The sequence below is a fragment of the Fundulus heteroclitus genome, chromosome 13 (genome assembly GCF_011125445.2).
Source record: "Fundulus heteroclitus isolate FHET01 chromosome 13, MU-UCD_Fhet_4.1, whole genome shotgun sequence".
Taxonomy (NCBI): domain Eukaryota; kingdom Metazoa; phylum Chordata; class Actinopteri; order Cyprinodontiformes; family Fundulidae; genus Fundulus; species Fundulus heteroclitus.
Window position 1 is genome coordinate 21,028,942 of NC_046373.1, and position 25,861 is coordinate 21,054,802.

At 38.3% G+C, this 25,861-nt stretch overlaps 1 protein-coding gene across 1 annotated transcript; it reads left to right on the forward strand.

Moving 5' to 3' along the window:
• Positions 1-2,411: 2,411 nt before the first annotated feature.
• On the forward strand, positions 2,412-24,363 carry cratb (carnitine O-acetyltransferase b). Its single transcript, XM_012870423.3, has 15 exons — positions 2,412-2,840; positions 7,694-7,918; positions 9,217-9,335; positions 9,741-9,794; positions 12,665-12,830; positions 14,326-14,500; positions 15,940-16,030; positions 16,282-16,369; positions 16,463-16,563; positions 18,594-18,713; positions 19,770-19,892; positions 20,759-20,894; positions 20,975-21,037; positions 21,140-21,277; positions 22,982-24,363. Exons 1-15 carry the CDS (start codon positions 2,790-2,792, stop codon positions 23,183-23,185), a joined length of 1,854 nt encoding a protein of 617 aa, XP_012725877.2. The 5' UTR covers positions 2,412-2,789; the 3' UTR covers positions 23,186-24,363.
• Positions 24,364-25,861: the final 1,498 nt, after the last annotated feature.

The following is a 25,861-nucleotide window of genomic DNA, read 5'->3' on the forward strand; positions in this document are numbered from 1 at the left end:
TTTTACGTCCTGTTTTTCGGTGCTGGTGGCGAGAGGTTGGGGTTATAGAAATGTTTCTCAGCAATTTGTTTTTGGTCAAAATGACTTTCCCAGATGTCTTATCAAGATTATGTTAGTTCTCATTTTCTTTGAATTATTGTGAAATACTGAAATTATAAAAGAGATTTTGAAACTAAATGCTATTTGCAATGCTTTTCTTTAAATAGTCGCATCTGGTTGGCTGTACTTGTCACCAGATTGCATTCATTACAATTACAATTACAATTCAGAGAGAATTATTTTCAACTTTTTCTGAATGTTTTGATGAGATATTTAAGTCCAGCAATATAAAATATATTCCATGACTTAAGAAAAACTTTCAAACTTGGAGGAGTTATACATTTAGTCTTTCTGGAAACCAAATAAAAATTCTCACTATTTTTGTGATAAAGAGAACTCAGTATAACTTCAAATCAAATACCCCAATGTTATGTTCAAAAAATGTGATTTCCAATATATGGTCTATCAGGTTTTTTATTTTTAAAATGTTCTTTTATTCTATTCCAAAAATATTAGAGATTAAATAAAGAAATAGGGAAATGAATACTGTGATCATTTAAATAAATAGGAAATACCTTCATGAAATGAAGAAACAAACGAATGAATGAATAAATAAACACATTTATAAATGTTTTAAGTATTTCTCAAATAGAAAAGTGTAAAAATCTATTTAACATAAAGTTTAATGTTATGGTAAAAGCCTATATAATTATTTTTTTTTTTTTATTACCTTGTTGCAATAAGTCATGAATTGATGTTATCTGTCAGCCTTATCAAAATCAATGGGCACAACTAACAATGCTATAGACATGCTGATAGGTGTCTATTTGACAAGCCACAATAGACTGTAACACAACAATTATGAAATTGTTATATAAATACTGAGATAATTACAGTTGATTTTAAATGTATTTAAATTTTACAGTCCTATTTAAATTAACAATTTTTTTAACTATTTATTGGAGGATTTCGGGTCTGAGGATCAAATGTGTTGAGTTGTGGAAGAAAACAGATTTCAGGAAGAAAACAGGTTTCAATAATTTACAAAAAATTATTCATTTAACATTCCAATGGCAAATGTATTTATGTATTTATTTTATTTCATTATTATATAGTGTTGATTAAAAAATAAGTTGGTAAATCAACAGTCATATCTTCTTGTTCTTCTTTCAGTTTTTCCCTTTCAGGAGCTGCCACAGTGAATCATCTGTCTCCATCTACCCCTATCTTCTGCATCTTCTCTCACACCAGCTACCTTCATGTCCTCTTTCACTCCATTCATAAATATCCACTTTGATCTTCCTCTTCGCCTCTTTTCTGGCGGTTCCAGCCTCAATATCCTACTACTAATGTACAGACTATATATATATATATATATATATATATATATATATATATATATATATATATATATATATATATAGTCTGTACATACATACATACATATATATATATATATATATATATATATATATATATATATATATATTCATTAAATGTAGAAATCATCAATTGAAATGTGAAACTAATGATTAAATATTATATCATAATCTGAAGCCTATTAAAGTCCTCTGTCACAACTACAGCACACCTCACCACTGCCTTACTGTTCTGATACATGTACTGAACCACTTGTAACATACTTATTGATTTTAAATGTTTTTATATATATATGGAATATATATATATATTTATATATATTTATATATACATACATACATTTTCTAACCCGCTTATATATATATATATATATATATATATATATATATATATATATATATATATATATATATATATATATACGTATGTATGTATATATATATATTCATTAAATGTAGAAATCATCAATTAAAATGTGAAACTAATGATCAAATATTATATCATAATCTGAAGCCCATTAAAGTCTATAGGCGAGATTGATTGAGATTAATGCTATTTTGTCCCCAAAGGGAAATTTGCATTCCAACATTTGCAAAAAATATACAGTACAGTGTAGGTTAATTTTTTTAAGGAAACAATGGTAGATTTGTAGTTCCAATACGTTTCCAGACATTGTTATTGACGTCTGCTGAGGGAGTTAACAAATCATGTGCGAGAGGTTGGTTGACAAACCATAGTGAAGGTGGAAATTATGTCATGACTAGACCCAAGGAAATATAAAATGACAGAAGAAAAGTTTAAATAACTACAATTTTATCTAAATGATCACATACATACATATTTATCTCACAAAAGATAGTAAGATGCCTTTGTTTCGGGTCCACCACCTGCTGTTTACTGCTTAAAGTCGGGGGCGTAACAGCGGCACCCTCTGTCCAGACACGGTACTGCACCCTGAGTTCGCGGGTCTGTCACGTAGCTGTTTACGGAAACCTTTTTACGTCAGCACGTGTGCGGCAGTAGCGGCGGCAGGCTGCAAGCAGTAGTCATCTTCGGGCGTCTGTCCAGTACGTGAGGATCTGCATGCTCGCTGCGTGCAGGAACAACCACCGGAGCGAGGAGGAGGAGGTGCGGGGGTACGCGTTGTTTTCCGCCCCGAAAAGACACCGTCTCCCGGAGAGCTGAGCGTCGAGCGATGAGGGCGGCCGTGTGGCTCCATGGCGGAGAAGTAGGAGGAGGTCAGGGTTTCATTTTGGAGATCTGACGCTGCGCGGTCTGAGCTATAAACGTCTCGCGGACATAAAGGAGAAGGTGCCCCTTTTTGTGCCCACGCACGCTCCACAGAAGTGGGGTGCTGACCCAAAGGAAGTATGATTTTCAAGAACATTTACCCGAGAACTTGCAGAGCGTGGCTGTCTCTGGTAAGCCTTTTGTTTGGTCGACTTGTTTTCACGCTTTTTTTTTTTTTTTCTTTTTTGGTTGCTGACTGTTAGCAGAGTCATTCTTTAACACAGCATACAACGTGACATCATGAGACTCACACAGGTTGTGGCTTTCGTGGTGGACCCCCTTTGTTTGAAGGACACACCCTTTATTGAACAAGAGTGTCTTAAATTAGACAGGTCACGTGATCAGACACACAATAATCCAATAATCCAATAATGATAAAAACAACAACAAATGAGAGCATAAAAACATTCATGTCAACACCCCCACTTGCTCACATTTGGGTAACTTTCTTTGACTCTTAATATTTCTACCAAAATACATTCATGTTACACCAAACATAAATATTTCATACTTCCTCAACTTAATCTTTGTTGCTGGTTTAGTTAGTACATCTGCAATCATTTCATTAGTTGGACAGTACTCTAGAATGACTTTTCCTTCATTTACAACTGATCTGACAAAATGATATTTAATATCAATATGTTTACATCTTTGTCTATACACAGGATTTTTGGCTAAGGATATGGTACCCTGATTATCCTCATAAATCTTAGCTAAATAATCCTTACCGTCCATGTTGAACAACAGTTGTTTCAAGTATAAGCATTCCTGTACAGTAACAGCTAATGCCATGTACTCTGCTTCACATGTAGATAGAGATACTGTAGGCTGTCTTTTGGTCTTCCACGAGACCAACGGACCATCTCTGTTTAGACTCATACAGTAACCTGTTGTACTTCTTCGATCTGTTACATCGCCTGCCCAATCGGCATCACTGTATGCATATATAAGGTTATCACAGGCACCTTTTCTAAAACATAGTACTTTATCTTGTGTGCCTCTTAGATACCTAAAAACATGCTTTACAGTTTTCCACTGTTCTGTGGTTGGGTTTGCAAAGTACTGTGACAGCTTGCTTACAACATAGCTTAAATCTGGTCTTGTACATGTTGACAAATAGATTAAGCTTCCTACTGCCTCCCTGTATTTTCTGACATCATTCATTACTTCAGCATTATCAGCATAGTTAAGTTTCTGCTCACAAGGGGTAATTCGTGGCTTACAGTTCAGCATGTCAAACTTTTCCAATATTTTCTTCACATATTTTGACTGTGACATTTTAATACTTTCAGCATCTCTTTCAAAGTCAATGCCAAGAAAATGTGTCAAATTCCCTAAGTCCTTCATCCTAAATTTGGAATCAAGTTTTTCTTTTATATCTCTAAGGATATTCATATCACTGGCAGCAATAATCAAATCATCGACCCATATAATGATAAATACAGTTTCATTATCAGTAATCATTGTGTAAACACAATGATCAGCAGGGTTTTGAACAAACTTGATTTCACATAAATAGTCATGCAACATTCTGTTCCAGTTCCTGCCTGACTGTTTAAGTCCATAAAGAGATTTTTGCAGTTTATACACCAGTCTCTTATTTTCTTGAGATTCCTTCTTATAGCCCTCTGGTTGTTCAATATAAAGTTCACATTCAATTGGGGCATGTAAATATGCTGTCTTTACATCCATCTGGTGAACAAACATGTTCTCCTGTGCCACCTTTTGCATCAACACTCTGATGCTTGTCATGCTAGCAGTTGGTGAAAAGGTTTCATCATAGTTCATACCTTTCTTTTGACTGAATCCTCTAGCAACATATCTAGCCTTATATCTGTCTGAACCATCACTATTCTTTTTGATTGCATATACCCATTTACCACCCACTACAGTTTTACCCTCAGGTAAATTGGTCAGGGTAAAAGTAACATTGTCCTTTAATGATTTCATTTCCTCATCCATTGCCGTAACCCATTCTTTTGCATTTACAGATGTTACAGCTTCCTTATAGGTTTGAGGTACTCCACTTATCATTCTGTAACAATAATCAATGTTAGCTATCTGTTCTTCATCATCAATGCCACATACATAGTCATCTAAATAACCTGGTTTCTTTCTTTCTCTGACAGGGTATCGCCCCTCAGGTTGTTCATGTCTTGTTGTGTCACTGGTACTCCCCATTGGTTCTTCCTCTGTGCTCATTTTATGGTCAGAAACGTTTTCTGGATCAGCCTTTGAAGTTTTGGTTGCTCTGGAATTAATTCTAATCAAATCATCATCATCCAAAGTTACATCCTTCTCTTTTTTCTCTCTGGATACAAAATCCACAAGCCTATGTTTCTGGATTTTCCTGCTGTTTGGATAGTACACCATATAGGCTGGACTATTCTTGTCATATCCTATAAAAATGCCTTTTTCACACCTTGAATCCAGCTTCCCTTTCTCTTGTTTGTAAGTGTAACAAACACATCCAAACTTGTGCATCCTAGAAATGTTAGGCTGTCTGCCTGTCAACATGAAATAAGGTGTTTGGTTTGTGCGATTATTAAAACATCTATTTCGCACTACAGCAGCTGTCTGAACTGCATACGGCCATAACATTTTTGGTATCTCACCATCAATTAACATACATCTAGCCATGTCAAACAAAGTTCTCCAATTTCGTTCTGCCGTGCCATTTTGATGTGGAGAATATGGTGCAGAGGTCTCATGTCTGATACCGTTTCTGCTCAGTAATGCCTGATACTCTTTTCCTGTGAATTCTGTACCATTGTCTGACCTCATACATTTTATCTTCCCATATGGAGCCATGTCAGCAATAAACTTTTCAGTAGCTTGTACTGTGTCACTCTTGTTTTTTAAAAAGTATACAAAGACTGCACTGGAATAATCATCTGAGAAGGATAATGCATATCTGTGACCATCTTTGGACATTGGATCTATAGGTCCTGCTAAATCTGTGTGGACCATTGCTAGCGGTTCTTTAGCTCTTGCATCTGGCTCCCTGTTCCTAGTTTGAACAAATTTTCCTTTTGTGCAAACTTCACAATATGGCTTCGGTTCACCTTTCCCTTTAATTTCCATGCCTTGAACAACATTTTCTAGCTTCAGTACGTCTCTGAAATTGCAATGTCCAAGAATCTCATGCCAACTTTGTAAGTCATAACATTTTTTACACTGATCACCACATTCATTGTCCATGGTCTGTAAGTAATACAATTTGTTACATACGTGAATGGGGATCTTGGTATTGCCTCTGAGAAGAACGTTCTTTCCTTCTTTGAAGATCACCGTTGCTCCGCTGGATGTTGCAGCTTTCACTGAGAAGATGTCTTGCGGATATGAAGGGATGTATAATGCGTTCCTCAGCACTGTTTTAAGACGTCGACCTCTACTGTCGATCAAACACACTTCCGCGTCTCCTCGTTGCTTAGCAACCCCAAGACACCTTGATCCATCTGCTAATTCCATGCAGTGCGTCTCGGCCTGGAAACTCCCATCAAGCTTCCGAAACTTCCCGATGTCGGTGATTATGTGCGATGTCGCACCAGCGTCCACCATCAGACCTGTCCTGTTGATGTCGTCCACTCGCGTGTCAGCGTCGCTCACCCGGAAAGCAAACTCTTTGTCGCCGCCCGTCTCTTCGGCTACTTTCCGTGCGTTGTCTCGTTGTTTTCTCCGTCTGCAGGTTGCGTTGCTGTGACTGTTATTCTTACAGTAACTGCACCATTGCTTTCGCTGGCAGGTTCTGCTTATGTGGCCTTTACTCCCACATTTAAAACACACAATGTCACAACTTCCTGCTCCAGGATCATTTGCACCTCTTGGTGCGCATTTCGTGCCAAAATGTGCCTTAGCTTTCATCACATTGTCCTCAGATACTGTGGCACGCATATTTTCAATGTCTTCAAAACTTCTGAGTTTTGTCTTAAACTCTGCAAAAGTCAAGTTCTCACCATCTTCGCTTTGAGTGATATAAATAGCAAATGGCTTAAATGTACCTGGAAGTCCTTTCAAGACCATGGCGATCAGAAGTCCATCGCTCAGCTCCTCACCTGCACTCCTTAACGCGGTGATTGCGGTCTCAGCTCTGATGATGAACTCCGTCACTGTCTCGCAGGATGATTTCTGCAATGAAGTCAGCTCGGTATACAGGTTAATCACTCTGGGCTTTCCTTTTCCGGCGTAATGTGCCCGCAAGATTCTAAGCGCTGCACGTCCGTCATCTGCTGCATCATGCATGACGAGTGATAGACTTTTGTCATCCAAAAACTGAATGAGCTCTGCATACGCCTCAGCGTTTTTCTCTTCATCGTCCTCATCGGGGGTGGGTTCCTTCAAAATTGTCTCTTTCAGCCCTTGCAATCGAAGATGTCCTAAAAACTTTATCTCCCATAGTTCGTAATTTTTCTCGTCTCCATCAAAGAGAAGCCTTGACCAGCGGCTGTGCGGCAAGTCTTTTTCTCTTCTGTTCATTTTCCTTGTTTACTTACACAGCGGGTGTTCACTGTCTGTCGGGACATTTACCCGTTTCTTCATTGATCCTGGGCCCATAACCTGTTAGCAGAGTCATTCTTTAACACAGCATACAACGTGACATCATGAGACTCACACAGGTTGTGGCTTTCGTGGTGGACCCCCTTTGTTTGAAGGACACACCCTTTATTGAACAAGAGTGTCTTAAATTAGACAGGTCACGTGATCAGACACACAATAATCCAATAATCCAATAATGATAAAAACAACAACAAATGAGAGCATAAAAACATTCATGTCAACAGTGTAGCCTCAGTGACAAACGGGCACGCGGTGCATATTTCTAGAAGCGACACAGTTGTTGACAGAAGAAGAAGAAGTAACCGATCCTGCGCCTACTATAATGTTTTCTGCCGCGACCCTCACCGCGGACGCGCCTCGTCTGTGGAAGTCAAATCAGGCGCACAGTAAACAAACACGCTTCCCGTCTCTCTCTCTCTTTCTGTAGGTTTCCCCGAGGCAGGAGCCGTGTTTCTACTCCACCGTGCCCCCCCAGCCGGTGCCCCCCCTGGCCCAGACCCTGCAGGGCTATCTGAGGGCCCTGGAGCCCCTGCTGCCCCCGGAGGAGCTCAACCACACCCGCAGGATGGTGCAGGAGTTCGGGAGGCCCGGAGGGCTGGGACCGCAGCTGCAGGAGGGGCTGGAGAGGAGAGCCAGGCACACCAAGAACTGGGTGTGTGTGTGTGAAAGAGACACATGTTGAAGCTGGATATGGGTGGATGCATGAAAAGATAGGGTCCAAACTGCCTGGGAAGCGTAAAACGCGTCTTTTAAGTTGTTTAAACGAGTTAGGGAGACAGAAACCAGCTAAACTAAAGCTGCAATAACTGAAAAGTTATCACAATAAAAAAATAAAAAAAAGGGTAAATGCATTCATCTGGGGATAGTTATGGACCAGCGTATCTGACATATAACATTTTGGAAATATCTCCTAGAATCTATATTGTAAATTATGTGTGATTTTAATCCCCGGTATTACCTTAAGACATTTTTTTTAAAAGACACGGCTTGTCCATTGTTGGCCAATTCAAGCTCGGGTCGTTTATAAAATAAGTGCGAAACGTGTCTCTAATTAAGCTCACATTTGCTTTTCTCTACAGTTGTCACACAGATTTTTGGGTCAGCGCCAAGTAAGGAAATGCAATTTAAGTAGGAAATAAAAATGACAAATATTAATCACTCAAATGATATAAAATCTAATAACACGCATCCTTAATCAAGAAAGGAAATTAAGAATCATTGTAAGCATTAAGTGTTTATATAAATTGTTTACTTACATTTATTTTGTACTTTTTTTTAACTATGAAACAAGAAAAAAATGATCAAAATGTAGGATCATGACCAAGTGGACAGATGGATATTAAAATTAGTAAATAAATATAACTGATTTTATATATATATATATATATATATATATATATATATATATATATATATATATATATATATATATATATATATATATATATATATATATATATATATACAATTATAATTATAATTATTTAGAATGTGGGAGGAAGCCGGAGTAACCGGAGAGAACCCATGCATGCACAGGGAGAACATCATTTATTTATTTATTTTGTTTAAAATTGTTGTTTATATGTAAATAGCTAAATTTATGTCATGATTGTGCTGCATGAAATTGTAGATTTATTATATCAGTGCTTTCTGGGTAATATATTTTTTTCATCTAGCAAATTCTTAAGCAAAACTAATATAAAGGTCACTGCACATAAGTTATTTTAGGTTGGAAAAGTAACATTTTAAATCAAATAAATACCAAACTAAAAAAGAAAAACATGATTCTTGTATATATTTATCTTTTTTTCCCCCTGAATTGGCACTTATTAAAACAAAGGTGAACCTACAGGACTAATGAGACATGCCTGTAGATACTATGTAAGACAGCATTTCTCCTCTGATCCCTGGCTTTGACCGTGACCTCTGACCTCTGCGTCGTCCTTTCAGATCACAGACTGGTGGGTGCAGTGGGCGTACCTGGAGAGCCGGCAGCCTCTGGCGGTGCACTCCAACCCAGCCATCTCTCTGCCCCGCAGGGACTATAACGACTGGAGGAGCCAGCTGCTGTGAGTTATGGTGCTGAGCAAAGGGTCATGGCAGCTTGGGTGCTGTTTGACGCATAATCACCAGTTACAAACATGTCTGAAAAGGTTGTTTACGTGTGGCGTGAAGACTTCCTTATCTGTGTAGAACTGAGCAGTGATAGTTGACCCACTTCTGTTTTCTTCTGGCGAGGGGGCAGATAATAGAGGCGTCACTTATCGGGAGGGGATGCGTTCTGACTGATAAGTCCAAGATGAGACGAACGTGGACATAATAAAGAATACTGAAAAGAGAATTCATCTCTAAACCATCTATTTAGCTCAGAGAGTCCTTTTATTTTTACATACTGTGTGTTCTCAGCGATACAGTTGTGTATTAGAAGCTCTAAATATTGACAGGGTGGTAAAAACATGTTTGTTTCTTCACAGGTTTGCATCCAAATTGATAGCAGCTGTTCTGGACTTCAGAGCCAAAATGCAAAAGTGAGTTTTTTTTATTTTTTTTATTTTCTAATAACTCTTTAGGAACACTGCCCTACTCACAACACTTGTAATATGACACGATACACGTAAACAAACGGAGGGAAAGTCACTCCCCTTCATCTGTTCACGTGCTGTAGGTATGATTTTTGCTCTCTTGGTGCCGCTTGTCTTATGTTTCGGCCAGCTGGCGTCGCCGTGTGTTTGGCCGCCGTAGGAAGTTAATCTGTGGCTAAATTTACTTGAACCGACTGTAAGAGTATCTGCAGCTCAGTGCAGGGACCTGATGTACCCCCTGGGCTGCACAGCGGGGCAGTTGGAAGTATTGTTGCCTTGCAGCAAGAAGGTCCTAGGTTCAAAATCTCGGCCTGGGGTCTTTCTGCGTGGAGTTTGCATGTTCTCCCTGTGCATGCATGGGTTCTCTCCGGGTACTCCAGCTTCCTCCCACATTCAAAAACATGACTGCTGGTTTAATTGCCCTTAGGTATGAGTGTGTTTGTGCATGGTTGGTTGTTCTGTCTGTCTCTATGCTGCCCTGTAACTTTGTAAACTATGAGCCAAAGGTGATTTTAATCAAGAGTTCTGCTATTGTTATTATTATTAGTTATTTGAAAGCATCGGATTTGTCCTGTTTTGCAAGAAAAGGTCAGTCTTCTGTATAACATAAAATACTTTTAACGTTTTACTGTAAGGATTAGAACAGCTGTAAGTTGTACCAGAAACCGCTTCTTAGACAACCTGCGAAAACTGTCATATTTAGGTGATTAGTTTGTCTGCTTGTCCAACATAGGCAGAGAAATTCCTCAAAAATGCAGTTTGTCTGGGTTCAGACTGAGTTGTGTTGGACAAGCTTAGCAACTTGAAAACACAGTTTTAGCAACTTGACACAGCTGGTGAATTATTCTTTTTTTTAGTCCTGAAAATGGATTAATGTTTTCGTGCCTTAGCAGGTTTTTCTGGCAGAGTCCACCAGCTTGTTATTGAAAATTCTTCCACTGTTAAATAACTAATAATATCTTGATTTGTAAGAAAAACAAGCCCAGAGCGTTATAGATCCTCCATTATAGTTAAAAGTTGGCATCAGGTTTTCCATATATGCGTCCTCTGTTTCACAGGAGACCCCCCTGGAGTGTTTTATTTCTGAAAAGCTCCTTCTTCCTCTCCTCTGACAAAACTGCACAGCTCAAGTTAAGGTTTAGTAAACTCCACATGTTGGATGTTTGTGGTGGTAGAACAGAGAAGCCCTTTTCTGGCTTCAGTCAGTTAGCATGTAGGTAGTATCGAATAGTTGGTATACAGATTTGCTGACCACAAATGTCATTCTTTCATTCATACTGCAGTTCTTTTGCTGAGCTTTGGAGACCCCCCCCAACCCCCCCCCCCCCCCCCCCCACACACACACACACACACACACATAATCCTTATGTGCATAGTAGCAAGTTAAAATGGTTATCATCCAGCCTCCCAGCCAGTGGCAAAAAGAAATGTGCCTCTGTTTCATATCATATTTAACCCAGTGGAAACCAGGAAGTCAAAAATGACTAATTAATAGTTGTTTGTCATTCTGAGTCACTTAAAAAATCAAAATATAGGTTAAAATGCATTATATAGTAATAGTGAAGGGTTCTAATAAATGTGGAACCTTGTTTTTTTGTTTTTTTGTGAAAGTCTTAAGTTTCATAATGTGAATATTAAGCCTTAGAATCATAATTCTCTCACATTTTTCATACTGGGTCCTAAATGGCATTTAGTTTGTCATACATTTTTAGGTTAATTATTGCAATGCTTTGTCTTTTGACTTTTTAGTTTGTTTATTTATTTTTCTTAGAAGTACATTGACTGTCATTATCTCCATGTGTTGTTCTTGCTAAGGTTAAATTTACCTTGCTTAAATAACAAAAAAAAAAAAGCTTTTCGATAGTTTAGTTAATGAAGCAGACCTATTTGCGTTATTTTACATACCCTGGAAAAGGAGTGGCGGTCTTTGTAGCTGAAAAGCTAATTTGCCAAACTGAGTCCAGTTTGCCTGATTTGACCAAATGATAATATTTTTTTATCATAAGAAATGCACAATATAAACTAGGGTTGCACAAAATCAGGACAACATTGAAATAGCATACTGTTGCTGAAAATTGGAACAAAGATATTGATGACGATTAACCTACATTTTCCTGATGCTTTTTGTAACTTCAGTTTTTTATTTATCACAATGTTCTTACCCATCTTTATGAGCTTCAGCGTGTAAGCCACTAAAATATACAGTGGACATTTAGGGCAATGAAAGTCCATCTAACAGGTGGGATATATTATCAGCACGCAGAATTAGCATGTATGTAGTGTGAATTATAATATACTATGAAACATTGTATGCTCACTGTTAATTGCTGCAGCAATATTGCAAATATTGATATTGTAACAACAATTCCAATTTAACATATTCTACAGCACTAATTTGGTAAAAAAATAGTGGGCCCAATATTCATCCCTGCAGGACGCCTTTGCCAAGCTTTTAAAGAGAAACTGAAACAGGAAGGAATAATATAACAATTTAAACCTACATGATGTTTCACATTTAGGGTCTGCATTTTATTCTCTGTTATCACATTGATGTATAAAAGTTACAATATGGCTGCTGCTATTTTGGTTGGCCTTTACATGCCGGGGATTGACGGTCTGAGTCTTAGCCAGTCTGGCATTGGTTAAGTGAAATCTACAACATTTTTATTGAGATAGATGGAGGATAAATCTCCAAAGAAGCACAGTAGGTTGTTACACGTTGTTCTTTCTCCCAGAGTGTTTTTTTTTTTTCTCAATGAAGCCTTTAGCAAAACAATGGAAACTATAACAGGTGCTTGTGCTCCCCTTTCTCTCAGTGGGCAGCTGCCAGTCGAGTACATGCGAGGGAAGCCTCTGTGTATGGAGCTATACCCGCTCCTCTTCTCCTCCTGCAGGATTCCCGGACCAAAACACGACTATGTCGCTCACTGCGGCAACTCCAGGCGCTCACCAACACACATCACAGTGGTCAGGAACTACCAGGTGGGAGGTGTCTCTATCTTTAACTCGGCATCAATTTTCAACCATAACACTGAGGTCATGCTTTGCTTTTATTGCTGCTTCTTTGGTTTCTTAATACCTCACTTCTGAAAAGGAGGTGTTGGTGTTTTTTGGCAGAAATGTGTGTTGTGGTTTTAAGCAGATAAATGAAAAGGAACAATTCTGATGACCCAAAGATCCTTGACCCAGAGAGGAAGGAATGTGGTACTTCCGTTTCAGGAGTTCAAATGTCTCACCACCAGTTTAACGACCTCTGTGACTACAGAGGGTTTATGTACTAAAGACACTGTGGGATGCTTTTGATGTTTAAAATAAGACTAGGTCAGGTTGAAGTCCCAAAATCTAATGTTAAATGTTGTTATCCAGAATGTGCAGAGATGTGTGTCCAGCCAGAACATGTATTCCTTTGGCTGGCCTTTGCACAGACTGCTTTACTGTGCAATACATTTCTGCCAGTCTGGCTTTAGTTGAATTAAATCTGTCAAACCCACCACAAATGTCAGAAGTTTGAGGCAACTTTTGGATGTAATTGCCTCATAAATATTAGTTCCAGTCAAAAGTATCTTTCTACTAATTATCAGCATGAATTTCATGTTAATTTGGGACTGGTAGTGATTTTATTTGAACCATGATGTTTCCAAAAAAAATCCAACTGATTTTCAAAAACAAGAATGTGGAGCATAAAATTAAATGTATTGTGGATTTTTGGTACAGTTTCAGCTTTTAAGCATGTCTTAAAATTTTTGAATGGGATTACGGTCAGCGCTTTTCCTGAAGTCTAGTGTCAGCCTGCTTTTTCTGTTGCAGAACCAGTTCCGATGTGTTTGGGATCATTGTAATTGTTCAACTCACATTTTTTTGTCCAAGGTTCAACAATTGGATCCAAACTGTCACCCTGGGGTGGAATTAAATTAAATTAAATTAGTTATGCTGTTTGGGAACATTTTAGGAACCATCAAGGCTCAAGTCTTTAAAAGCGTAGAACAGTGAGCCAACTGTAATGCATGGTGCTAGCAGCAGCAGTCTGTGGGACCTTATCTCTGACAGTGTTGTTGTTGCATTCTACAAGATGGCTAAAATTAATAAGGGACAGGAATTACTCAAAATTCTTCCACTTCAGCTCAAAACAACCCAAAATGGTTGAAACTTAGACCTACCTGGGTGTTTCAACCGGACAATAGTCTGGAACACCTATTTCTGCCCCAAAGAAGAATCAAGATTAATAGCAGCAAGAAGTCTGTGGATAGGGTACAACTTGATATGTCACATTTACCCAAATAAAGTGGTGAGGTGTATAGATATTTATAGCCTGTATGAAGAATTTCCGCCATGTGTTAATGAGGGCTGGTCCACATTGAATTCAAATAACTGGCGTTATATGTTGTGTAATCACTCCAACTCACTAAATTAATAATTGGCTCTGATTGGAATTAAATCCTCTTATCTTCTCCTGTCACTATTCATCTCCTGCTCCTAGTTCTTCCAGCTGGAGGTTTACAACAGCGACGGCTCACGGATGACTGAAAGTCAGATTCACAGTCAGCTGCACAGAATCAGGTCTCAGTCCTGGAAGACCGACAAGGAGCCTATGGGCATCCTGACTAGCGAGCACCGCCACACGTGGGGGGAGGCGTACAACCGTCTGCTGAGAGGTTTGGCCGTATATAATCTCTTGCACTTTTGTCAAATAGTTGGTAAATAGTTCTCAATCAATTGTTTGCCGTTATTTGCAAGAGGTAATCAAGGCTTTGCTTATAAAGGTAGAACACAGTAGATGAGTCAAAATAGACCAAAATGAACAATTCTGAAATTAGCATCTTTTTTGCATCCTTTGATTTTGCAAATTAAGGGATATTTGAATACTTTTAACAAAGCTGGATTTCTTTTGTTTAGCTCTAACTAAAACATTTTTGTAAAGTTTGGTGGGTCAAACATTGACTAGATTTCTCTTCACCTATTGCAATTCTTTAAAATAGTTTAAACGAAACAACACTTTCTGTTCATTTGGTATGAACCATACCTATGAAGGTGTTTAACTTTTAACTTTAAACCTTATTTTACTTTTTCTTTACTTTTGTATCATTTATTTTTCCTATTTACCTTTAGAACTTCTTCATTAAGCTTAAACCCAGTAAAATACTTGCTAATTTAGTGAAAAATTCTTGTGCGTCTTCATGCTAACATGAAGGCTAACATTAGGAAGCTAAGGCTAACATTAGGAAGCTAAGGCTATTTTTAGCTGTTGCACTAGTTTCCAGGGGATTCCTTTTTGAATGTCAAGAGTTCTTGGTTTCCTGAGAAGCATACACTTTCAAACTGTGTACAGAGGTAACACTCTTTAACCTGAAAGTGCTTTCTTTTTATGCTAAATAAGCTAGCTAGAGAACCCACGCATGCACAGGGAGAATGCAAACTCCATGCGGAACTAATTTATCTCTATATTATTGTTGATTTATTTAAGACATGCGAATTGGACAAATATCCTACTTTAAATGTATAGACTTATTGATCATCTAGTCTGAAATCTTTATTTATTTGCATGCAATGATTATTATTGCCATGGTTGAGATTAAGGTTAGTATGCTAATATTAGTCCCTACAGCTAATTATTGGGATTTTTCAGACTCATTATAAAATGTCAAAGTATAATTATTCCATTTGTGAACTTTTAGGGGAGCTGAGTAACAAGTGAACACCTAAAGCACAGTTTTGCCTCTGTGGATGTGAGTTTATCTTCGTAGTGGGTGAAGTTTAACAACAGGGCCGCTAATTTTTAATTATGAAGTAGCTTCCAATCACTTCCTCTTCGAATTGAAAGAGATTTTATATTCTAGGTTAAAACACAAACTTCTGAGCTATGTAAACCTTTAAACTATGGCAGCTAAACAATATATTTTTTTTATCTACAGCTTATTCTCATTGAGGGTACTGCTTTTAAATGTTGTAACTAGTTATACCCTAATACAATTATTTTTATGCATTTTAGACATGCATTTAGAATAAAAGTAAAAGATGTAAATCTTTTTTTCATTTTGACTTGAATCTTTCTTAAAAAAAGTTCTCTTCTCTTTTTTTGTTATTATTTTTTTAGACAAACTCAACCAAGAGTCGGTGCGGATGATAGAGACGGGACTTTTCTCCCTGTGCTTGGATTCTCCTGTCATGAGGATATCTGATGAGAAGTATGTGCACAAACACACATTCTCGGGTGTTTCTGTGTTTGCTGAATCTGTTGCGTAATCCTCTCTCTGCAGATATGATTGTGTCGTGTGTTGACGTTTGCTTCAGTGAGCAATTGTCTTTTCCTGTATTTGAACTGAAACTACAGATTGTGAAACGCTGACGTTGCAGCGTCACATATCTTGAAGAATCATGTTAAGAACTTGTTTGTCAATTTGTTTTGTCTTATGTTTTTCATGGTTTTATCCTGCAGGTACGCCAGCCGTAAAGCGGCTCAGATTCTGCATGGAGGCGGAACGTACTCCAACAGCGGGAACCGTTGGTTTGACAAAACACTGCAGGTGGGTGTGATCACATACAACATGACGACTTTGGATATGCTAAATGAGCGTGGGCAGTAGGCTGACTCTGACCCGTTGTTTTTTTTTTAACAGTTTGTGGTAGGCGAGGACGGCTCATGGGGCCTCCTGTACGAACAGGCCACAGCCGAGGGCCCGCCCATAACAAACCTGCTGCACCATATACTGGAGTACTGGTGAGATTAAACTGTCAACATTAACTGTCAGCATTCTTAAGAAGCACTTTTAGCTTTTTTTTCCCCTAATATGGACGAAATATTTAAAATGCTTCCGAAAAGTAGTGTGAAACTCAAGCCCTTGTGGACCGCTGTCCTGAAACTTTTAGATGTGTCCCTTACCCTACGCATCTGAATCAAAAGGCTAAACTACCTCACTAGCCTGCAGTCAAGCTTTGCAGAGTTTTGCCAATGAGCTCATATTGAAGTCAGGTGTGTTGAAGCAGAGACTCGGCTAAAAGTCCCAAGACCACTGCTTTAGAGCCTCCAATGAAACCTTTTGAGGTTTTAGTCAACATTTCCCAGGCTGACTTTGGCATAGTTTTGCTGGGTCGCCCCCTTCTGGAAAGATTAGCAACTCTGTTACCTGTTTTCAATGTGTGAATAATCCTTATGATTATAAAATGATTTGAAATTGACCCTTTAATTAAATTCTATTTTATGTATATAGCACCAATACACAACACATGTCATCTCAAGGCACTTTACAAAGTCATATTCAATTAAATCATACAGATTGGTCAAAACGTTTCCTCTATAAGGAAAGCCAGCAGATTGCATCAAGTCTTGACAAGCAGCATTCACTCCTCCTGAAAGAGTGTAGAGCCACAATGGACAGCCGTCTGCATTGTCCATGAATTTGCAGCAATCCCTCATACTGAGCAAGCATGACGCGACAGTCGAGAGGAAAACTCCCCTTTTAACGGGAGGGAAAACCTCCAGCAGAACCAGGCTCAGTGTGAACGGTCATCTGCCTCGACCGACTGGGGCACATGCTTGTGCGTCCAATTCCACACAATTGGACGCGCAAATTGGGATGTATGAAGGTAATGCATGTGGTAACCAAACTATACATGGTTTCATACATCTGAATTTTTTGTGCACCGCTAGTTTTGGGATTTCTCTCTACTGCCAACCTTTAGCATCTGTACACTCTTTTGTACACAATATCTTAATGTCTTGATAATGTTAGTATTGAAAGATGGTGTACTTTTTACCATGAGTGCAAAATAGATAACGGACGCCGTCTGAAACACAGGACGTGTTTAAACCACTGTAGGCTTTTCCTGGAAGTTTGTATCTCTGTCACACCACATTGATCCGTCTCATAGGATGTTTAAAGAAGAGACTCTGGGATGTTTGTTCTAAGTGCTAGTAGTTTCAGTTTGGAAATCAATGCTAATAAGCAAACACAGAGCCAGATAAACAAGATCCTTCAGCCCCAGATCTGAGTGCAGATCCACAGCTATGATCTGGAGTAAACCGTTTTAATCAGGAATGAATGTTAATGTTTTTCTGTAGACATTTACCGCTGATTATTGTGGTGATTCCTGTTGTTTTCTTAACTGGACCCCCTCCTAAAAACCTTCTAAGAACCAATGTGTTTCCTATTGGTTTGATTCATGGATGTTTTGAAGCAGCTCTGCAGAAATGTTTCAAGTTTAAAATCCTTGCATTCTTTAACACTGAGCTGAAATGCAGCCTCACTGGTCATTTTCTCTTTGTTCCCTGTATTTGCTTTAAAATCCTTTTTGTTTATTTTGGAAAACTATGAAATTTACTTTGGATAAGTCATCAATCTGTATATCCATCCAATTAGTTCTCTCTATATTAATCTATCCATACGTCTGTCTGTTCATCCATTCATCTCTCCAGCTTTGATTCATCAGTTCTTTCTTTCTTACTTCTCTTTCAAAGCACTGGTGGCTCTGGAGAGTTTAGCATCTGATTGGCAGATTGAGTAGGAACCCTGTAAATTGGTTGTCTGAACTATTAAGCATATTTATTTTGCAGCATAGGGTAGATTAGATCACATAAACATTTTATAGTCTGTAGTGGGAGCTAAAGCTGCAACCTGATGTCCACACGCTTATACAGGTTTAGCGTTGTTTACTCCCAGTGAATAAATCAGATGGCTGTGATTAACATTAGAAGATAAAATGTTTTTGTTTTTTCTCTGCTCATGGATATTTTTGTGTTCTTGTTCTTAGTGAGAAACCCGACCCGAAGAGAGCTCCGCTCGTTCCTCTCCCGATGCCCAAGAAGCTCTATTTCCACATAGACCGAGACATCAAGAGGGACATAGAGCAGGCCAAGCAGAACTTGGACATGTGAGCTTTCCGTCAACTCGCTCTGTGCACGTTTTGTCTCGACGAAGGCGAGGTCGAGCTTCAGCTCTGGCCTCCCGCATGGATGTTTGCTCTCCCTCTAAGATTTAGCAAAACTGGAGACTATAACCACATGGGTTAAAGCAAATTTATCCTCTCTCTTTGTTTATGGAAGCCATTTTTTTTTTCTCTTTCCAGTCAATGTTTTCCTGACCACAGACTAAATACAAAGCCTACATACTTTTGCTGCATAGTTTCAGAGTGTTCATAAATCTTTCATCTGCTCACATGGCAGGGAGGGCTAAAGCTTTTTATTTCTGACTGTATAATAATAGACGTTAAATGATGTTTCCTCTGTCACAGAGGGAGGCTATTTAATGGAACATTTCATAAACAGTGCAAAAGTATTATTTATAAAAGCATAAACTATATTTGAAAAGTTGAATTACTTTGAAATACATATTACCATTAGCGATTTGTTGGGTTAAAATTACATTATTTGCGACAACCGAGGAATCAGTTTTCTTGGGGGACACTCAGCAGCCAGAAAAGTAGTCTTACATCTCTAATTTGACTGAGGTGAAAGTAGAGCTGTACAATTTTACCAAAAATCATTTTTTACCAAAAAAATCAAGATTGGTAAAAAATTTATACAAAACGAACACGAAAATAGAAAAAAATAAATATTGGTTGCACAAAATGCTGGACTGAAACTAGAAAGCAAGTGAAGAAAATATAAAACATAATAAAAAACGGATTAAAAAAAGAGAAACATGTTTTCCCGTTGAACGCAAATCGGATTTTTCTTTTCTTTTTTTTTCTCTTCACCCTTTTCAATATAGTTCGATGTAAAATCTGTTGCAACCTTGATAATAATAATCCTACTCTGGCACAAACCTCTTTGATCGCGATAATTTTCTTCTCGTCTCATATAAACAGATGAAATGAGATCTGATCAGATTATTATTTGAAGCTTATAAAAGTAGCCCGAATAATGAATGAATGAATAAAGAATTATGGTTAAATTAATACCTTGTTTATGACTCGTGTGTCTTTCAGACTAATCAATGACCTCGACGTGCACGTGTTCAACTTCAAAAGGTTTGGCAAAGAGCTTCCCAAGGAGCATAGCATGAGTCCAAACTCCTTCATCCAGGTTGCTCTGCAGCTCTCCTACTACAGGTCAGTACCAGGACGGCCTCAAGAATAAAAAAAGAATAAAAAACAAAAAAAATAACGATCTACTACACTACCACAGATAAATGTTTATCCCTGTTCATAGTCTTTAAGTGGCCCAATTGACTTTTATTTTTTTTTTCTTTTGCTTACCATTTTATGCCCATTAATAATTTTTCACACATGCATTTGAACCTTTATTTCCAGCTGAATGAACACAACCACTGACATATAGAAAAGCAGGCTGTTTATGTTTGTTTGTGTGTTTCAAGCACATGCATAACGCTGGCTGCTACTTCATTGTTCTGCCAAAATGCTTCCTTTTTACATCATAAAAACTAGCTTTGTATGGAAAAAGCTAATTAAAACTTGGTTTAAAAAGTTACATTTAAAATGACGCACGTTAGAATTCAACACCTTTTTAGAGTTTAGGTCCCAAAAACACTATTTCAGTCTTTTATTATCTCGTTTCACACCCCAAACACTTTATCTGGAGGTCATCTACTTCCTGTACTTTCTCAGCCGTACACAGGTCAAGCATTATTATATCCTCTTTAGTTTGTAGCAGCATCAAAAATAAGACCGAGCAGATACTCAGTGTTCTGCAGCTGCTGCGGATGAACTATATAACCACTTGAGGGCGCTCTGCTCTTTGCTCTATTTATCCAAAACAGGTTTTATTCTGTTTTTGTCACTCCTCTGAGCTCATGTGTCGACCTCAGAGCAGCTCTGAGCTGCAGAGCCGATGCATAAATCTTACTTTCTGGATGAATATGTATTTAATTGTTGATGACAATTGCATTTACCACACAGAAGCAGCACAAAACGACAATGAGTCTAAAATCTCTGGGCTTTTTAATGTTTTCCTGCAGAGTTCACAACGAGGTGTGTCCTGCCTGCGACATCGCCTCACAGAGGATGTTTCGAGGTGGAAGGACCGAGTACATCCGCTCGCCGACCAATCAGGCGCTCAAGTTCATCCTGGCCTTCGATGATCAGTCTGTATCGGTGAGAAACTGTTTCTTTTGGCTCGTCTGCGTCTTTCTGGTGTTGTTCTGCAGCTTTGAATCATCTTGTTTCTTCCTCAGAGAGAAGCAAAGCTGCAGCTCCTCAGAGAAGCAGTGGATGCTTATTCTGAGCTGACTGCGCAGGTAAATACCTTTTTTTAAACAAGCTGCTTTCTTCAGCTCTTTTGACCTGAACACTTGGAAGAGGATGATTTTTTTTCTTTTTTTCTGCCTCATGCTGCTTAGGCTCTGAGAGGACATGGTATTGATCGCCACCTGCTGGGGCTCAAGCTGCAGGCCATCGAGGAAGGACTCAGCATTCCCAAAATCTTCATGGACACAGCTTACGGCGTGGCGACGCACTGGAAGCTGCGGACAGGACAGGTCTGTTCAGTCCCAGTAGGAGGGTTAGAGGAAAATGACAACTTGTTGATTTTAAAATGTCGTCCTTAAACTTGTCTCATTTCACTCAGCCTACATTTACTTTTTGCTCTATCACTTTTGGAAACTCCAGCTTCCAGGTTGTATTGTTTAAATGAAGGTCAGATATTCATATATCTTTCAGTAAAACTCACTCATGCATCATGTGACTTCCACTTTTTGTTGTATTTTAAGAACCGTTGAGTCACATTTATTGTGGAAACACTTTTACAATGCTTTTTAATTCTGATGAGACAAAAAATATTTAACCTTCTGAACAAGGAACTACACATTCATCTCAATGCATTAATAAAACTTCCAAACATTCATTTTACTTTGAATCTATACAAGTTTACATAAAAAGAAACAGAGTACACAGAGGAATTATATTTCAAGTGGGTTTTTTTTTTGTAAATTTTGATGATTCTGGCTTACCTGTAATGTGAACCCAATATTCATATTACAAGAACCAAAAACGTTTTTTTTTTTTTTTCTGTACATAACATTGGCCTACTGAAAATTATGTCTTCATACTTTACAGTATATGCATTCAGCACTTTGGTGGTGCTCCTTTTTCGTGAATTACTGCATTAATGCAGCGTAGCAAGGAGGGAATCAGTCTGTGTTTCTGCTGATGTGTAGCGGAAGCTCAGGTTGTTTTGATGGAGGCCTTCAGCTCCTCTGAATTGTTGGGTCTGGAGTCTCTCATCTTCCTCTTAACAACACCCCTTAGATTATCTATGCGGTTTATGACTGTAGAGTTTCCTATGAAGGTACCACTGCACAATAAGACTCTCCTTTAATAAATATTTTATAGAAATGTTGTTTAATTTGTAAACACTTTATAACTCATTAATCAGTGTTTATTATGCATTAATTAAGGGCAAGCAAGAGACAAAACTGACCAGTTTGTGCTTACAAGGTAGTGACTTAGTTTGAAATGCTTAAGATAAGCAACTTTAGGTGAAATGTCTTATTGAACAGATTAGGCTCACTATTTGGCAAGAAACCAGTCAGTTTTGTCTCTTGATCGCCTTTAATCAATGCATAATAAACACTTATGAATGATTTATAAAGTGTTTACAGATTAATTAGTAACATATCCATATACTATTAGCCATCTGTAAGGGGAGCCTTTTTGTCAATTGGTACCCACACAGGACCTCTATCAACATGGTTGACTGCTCAACTCTTAAGTTTGCAGTTATCTCAAGTCGTGCTGTTTGTGCACCTTTTTCTACCACCGTTTTTCCTTCCACTCAACTTTCTATGAATATGCTTGTATTTAGCACTGTGAACTATTAAGCCATAATATGGCCATAATATCTCCTATATAGGATTCTAAATTAGCAAAAATGATTGCTGTAGGTATATCACTCTGAAATAAAAATATACATGATGTGATTTGTCTGTATTTTGCTTGGTTACATCAGTTGATTTTATTCAATACCTTCATTTTTTTTAGTTTACCTCAATATTTGACAAAGAAATACAGTTTTTACGTCCTTTTTTGAATTGAGAGGATGTTTTAAATGTATTTCCAAAGCTTGAAGCTTAGCATGCAGCTAGTGTAAAACATCTTTTAAACTAATCTCTAAGCGAAGTGAGATAGACGTTAACGTCAATGATTAAGCTTAACCCTCATCTTCTCCTGTTTTGTGTCTGCAGGTGCCTGCGAACACAGACAGCGTGATGTGTTTCGGGCCCCTCGTTCCGGACGGTTACGCCGTGTGTTACAACCCCCAGGCGGACCACGTCCACTTCTCCGTCACCGCCTTCAACTGCTGCGAGGAGACCAACGCAGAGACAATGGCTCGCACCGTGAAGGAAACCTTGTGCGATCTGCAGGAGCTGCTGCAGCCTACTGTGTAGAGCTGCTGCGCCAAACATAACGAACCCTCCTTCAATAAGGAAAACAATGCTTTCTTAATGTTTTCTATGAGGCTTGTGCTCATTTATGCTTCCATTTACACTTTTATCAGAGCCTGAAGGCTGAACTCTGTGGCTCTGCAGTGCTTTTGATACTATTTTTTACTGTAAATCTTTCTTTCAGTATAAAAATCGGTGTAATTAAAATCGGGCTTCAGTTGTGAAAGCAAAAATAGCTACCTGACACTCCAGCAATAACCAAAGCATTAAATCACTGCACTCCTCTTTTTATGAGTCAGGAGCCGACCAGCAGCCTTCCTGGTACTTTCTGACACACAGTTTGCTCTGTCAGCAAAGTTAATTGGACGATTTGCTTTTTTGTAGGGTAATGAGTGTTTAAAATGGACCAAAGGAGGTTAATATAAAAGTGAACAGTGATAGAAGTGAAGGTGATTCTTTGCGTCGGGGTTCAAAATGTACGAAGCCCGTTCTGCGAAGCAGGATGTCCGTCTTATCAGGGAAACCCAAGGTTCTGTTCAGGATTTTTTTTTTTTAACCACCTGGGTAAAACCTGATCAATAGACGTGAAAGCTCTGACTTGGAACCAGTTAGTCACAGTTCCTGTTTTACACGTGTTTCAAGAATGGCTCTGCCTGTAGGTAGGGGCGAGTTTAGGTGAGCAGCCATTTTCATGTAGCCGTTTTCTGATTTTTTTCTAAAGATTTTTGCCTTGCTTCAAAACCCATTTTCTCTTGCCTTTCCCATCTTAAAGAGTCGGTAAATAGATGGGCTTCTGTGTCGCTGCGTCTTATTGACACACCACGGAAACCCAAAGTCAAGTATGACTGATTAAAGGTTCCTAGAAGAGCTGATCAGCTAAAAACGTAAACGAGTAGATGCAGAAATTCTTCTCGTGTGTCTTATAGGAATTGTTGCCGTTTAAACCCGGGATTTGATTCACTAAGATAACTAGCGTCACAAGGTCTTTAAGCGTGATCTCCATTGTTTGGATTAGTCAAACGTAACCTGCGTTTGTTGAACCTGCTTTGTAGGTACCGGTCCCTTTATCTTTCTGGTGTATTTTGAATGTTGAGGTTTGCCCACTCGGATGGCTCTGTAAGTGTTTTGTTTAAACCTGCAGGACTCCTTAATAAAAAAACATAAAGGGTGTGATCATTTGACCTCCGTGTCATTGTTGTGTGAGACAGATCAAATCATTTGGGCGCCAGTGTGGAAAATAATTAAAACCCTCACTATAACGGCGCGTGTGTTTGTCTAACATTTTGACATACAGGTATTTAATATCCATTTTAGAGATGAAGACAAAAAATTCTCTATAAACAGGAATAACTTCATTATTTCTATTGAGAAATAGATTAGAAAAACTACATATATTTTCACTTTAAATGGCTAAAAGATTAAATTTAGACTTGGCATTACTCAGCATTTTGAAGATTTAAGCCTTAGACTTTTAGTCTGGTCTGCTCCTGACTGTTGAAGTGAGAATAGAATGAACACCATGTTAAGATTTGCCCTCAGAAGATTGTAGCAATTTATAAGTCTGGAATAGGATTATTTCAGTTCAGTTCCATTTTATTTGTATAGCACCCATTCACAACACATGCCATTTCACAATACAAAGTCAATTATATCAAATCGTTTATATTGGTTAAAATGTTTTCTGTATAAGGAAAACCAGCTAGTTGCATTGAGCCATTTACTTGGAGCATTAACTCCTGGATGAGCTGGAGAGCACAGTCCCTTTCATTGTGTTAACTGTGCAGCAATCCCTCATTCCAAGCATGTAAGGAGCGACAGTGGAGAGGAAAACTCCAGCAGAACCAGGGGCAGTGTGAATGGCCATCTGCCATGACCTCCTGGGAGTTAAAAAAAAACAAAAAAACAACAACCCTATTCTGATGTACAGGCTGGTGCCAATGCCTAACCGGCCTAACAAGTTCGCTCTGAAAGCAGATTTCAGTTGAGCATCTAATTATTGAAGTACCTACAGGTAATTAGGCCTGTAGAGCTAATCATTTAGTCTGTTATGTTGGCTTCTCTTTAATCCATTGGAATGCAAGTTTCCTGTTTTCTTCCACGTCTTTCTGATTTAGTTGGCCATTTTCAAGCACTTCACACAATCTCTCCACGTGCTTTCACTTCTTCGATGAACTTTTGATCAAAGTCTGCCGTTACTTTGAACAAATAAATACCTGTTTTAAACAGTTTCAGAGAGGAACACATTAACCCATGTTTACGGCCATTTTTTTTTAACAGACTGAATGAGCTGACTGAGAAATGGGGAGATTCAACTGTGGCTCAGAGATATCCTCAAGTTGCCTAAAAGTAACTGAATGAGCGTGGCTTGGGTATTAGCCCCATTTTAATGGTCAGTATGACAAGAAAAGTGTTTTTTTTTTGTTTTTTTGTTTTTTTTATTTCTGTACATTTATTAACTGAGCATGTTTTTTTTTAATCATTTATTTAAAAAAAATGCTGATTTATGACAGTCTGTTGGTTTTCAATTACTCTGCTACTCCCTACTAGTAAATTATTTGCCATGTAGATTTTTTATTTACCTGAAACGGGGTGGGATGTCATTGTTGATGTCAGAGGGCTGCTTATTTTTAAGAACAGTGGCAGTATGTGACATATTCCTGCTCATGTTGATAGGTACAA

Coding starts and splice junctions, on each gene's coding strand:
- cratb (XM_012870423.3), top strand. CDS start 2,790: ATGATTTTCAAGAACATTTACCCGAGAACTTGCAGAGCGTGGCTGTCT. Junction 7,919..9,216: donor CCAGGCACACCAAGAACTGG/GTGTGTGTGTGT, acceptor TCGTCCTTTCAG/ATCACAGACTGGTGGGTGCA. Junction 16,031..16,281: donor ATGAGGATATCTGATGAGAA/GTATGTGCACAA, acceptor TTTATCCTGCAG/GTACGCCAGCCGTAAAGCGG.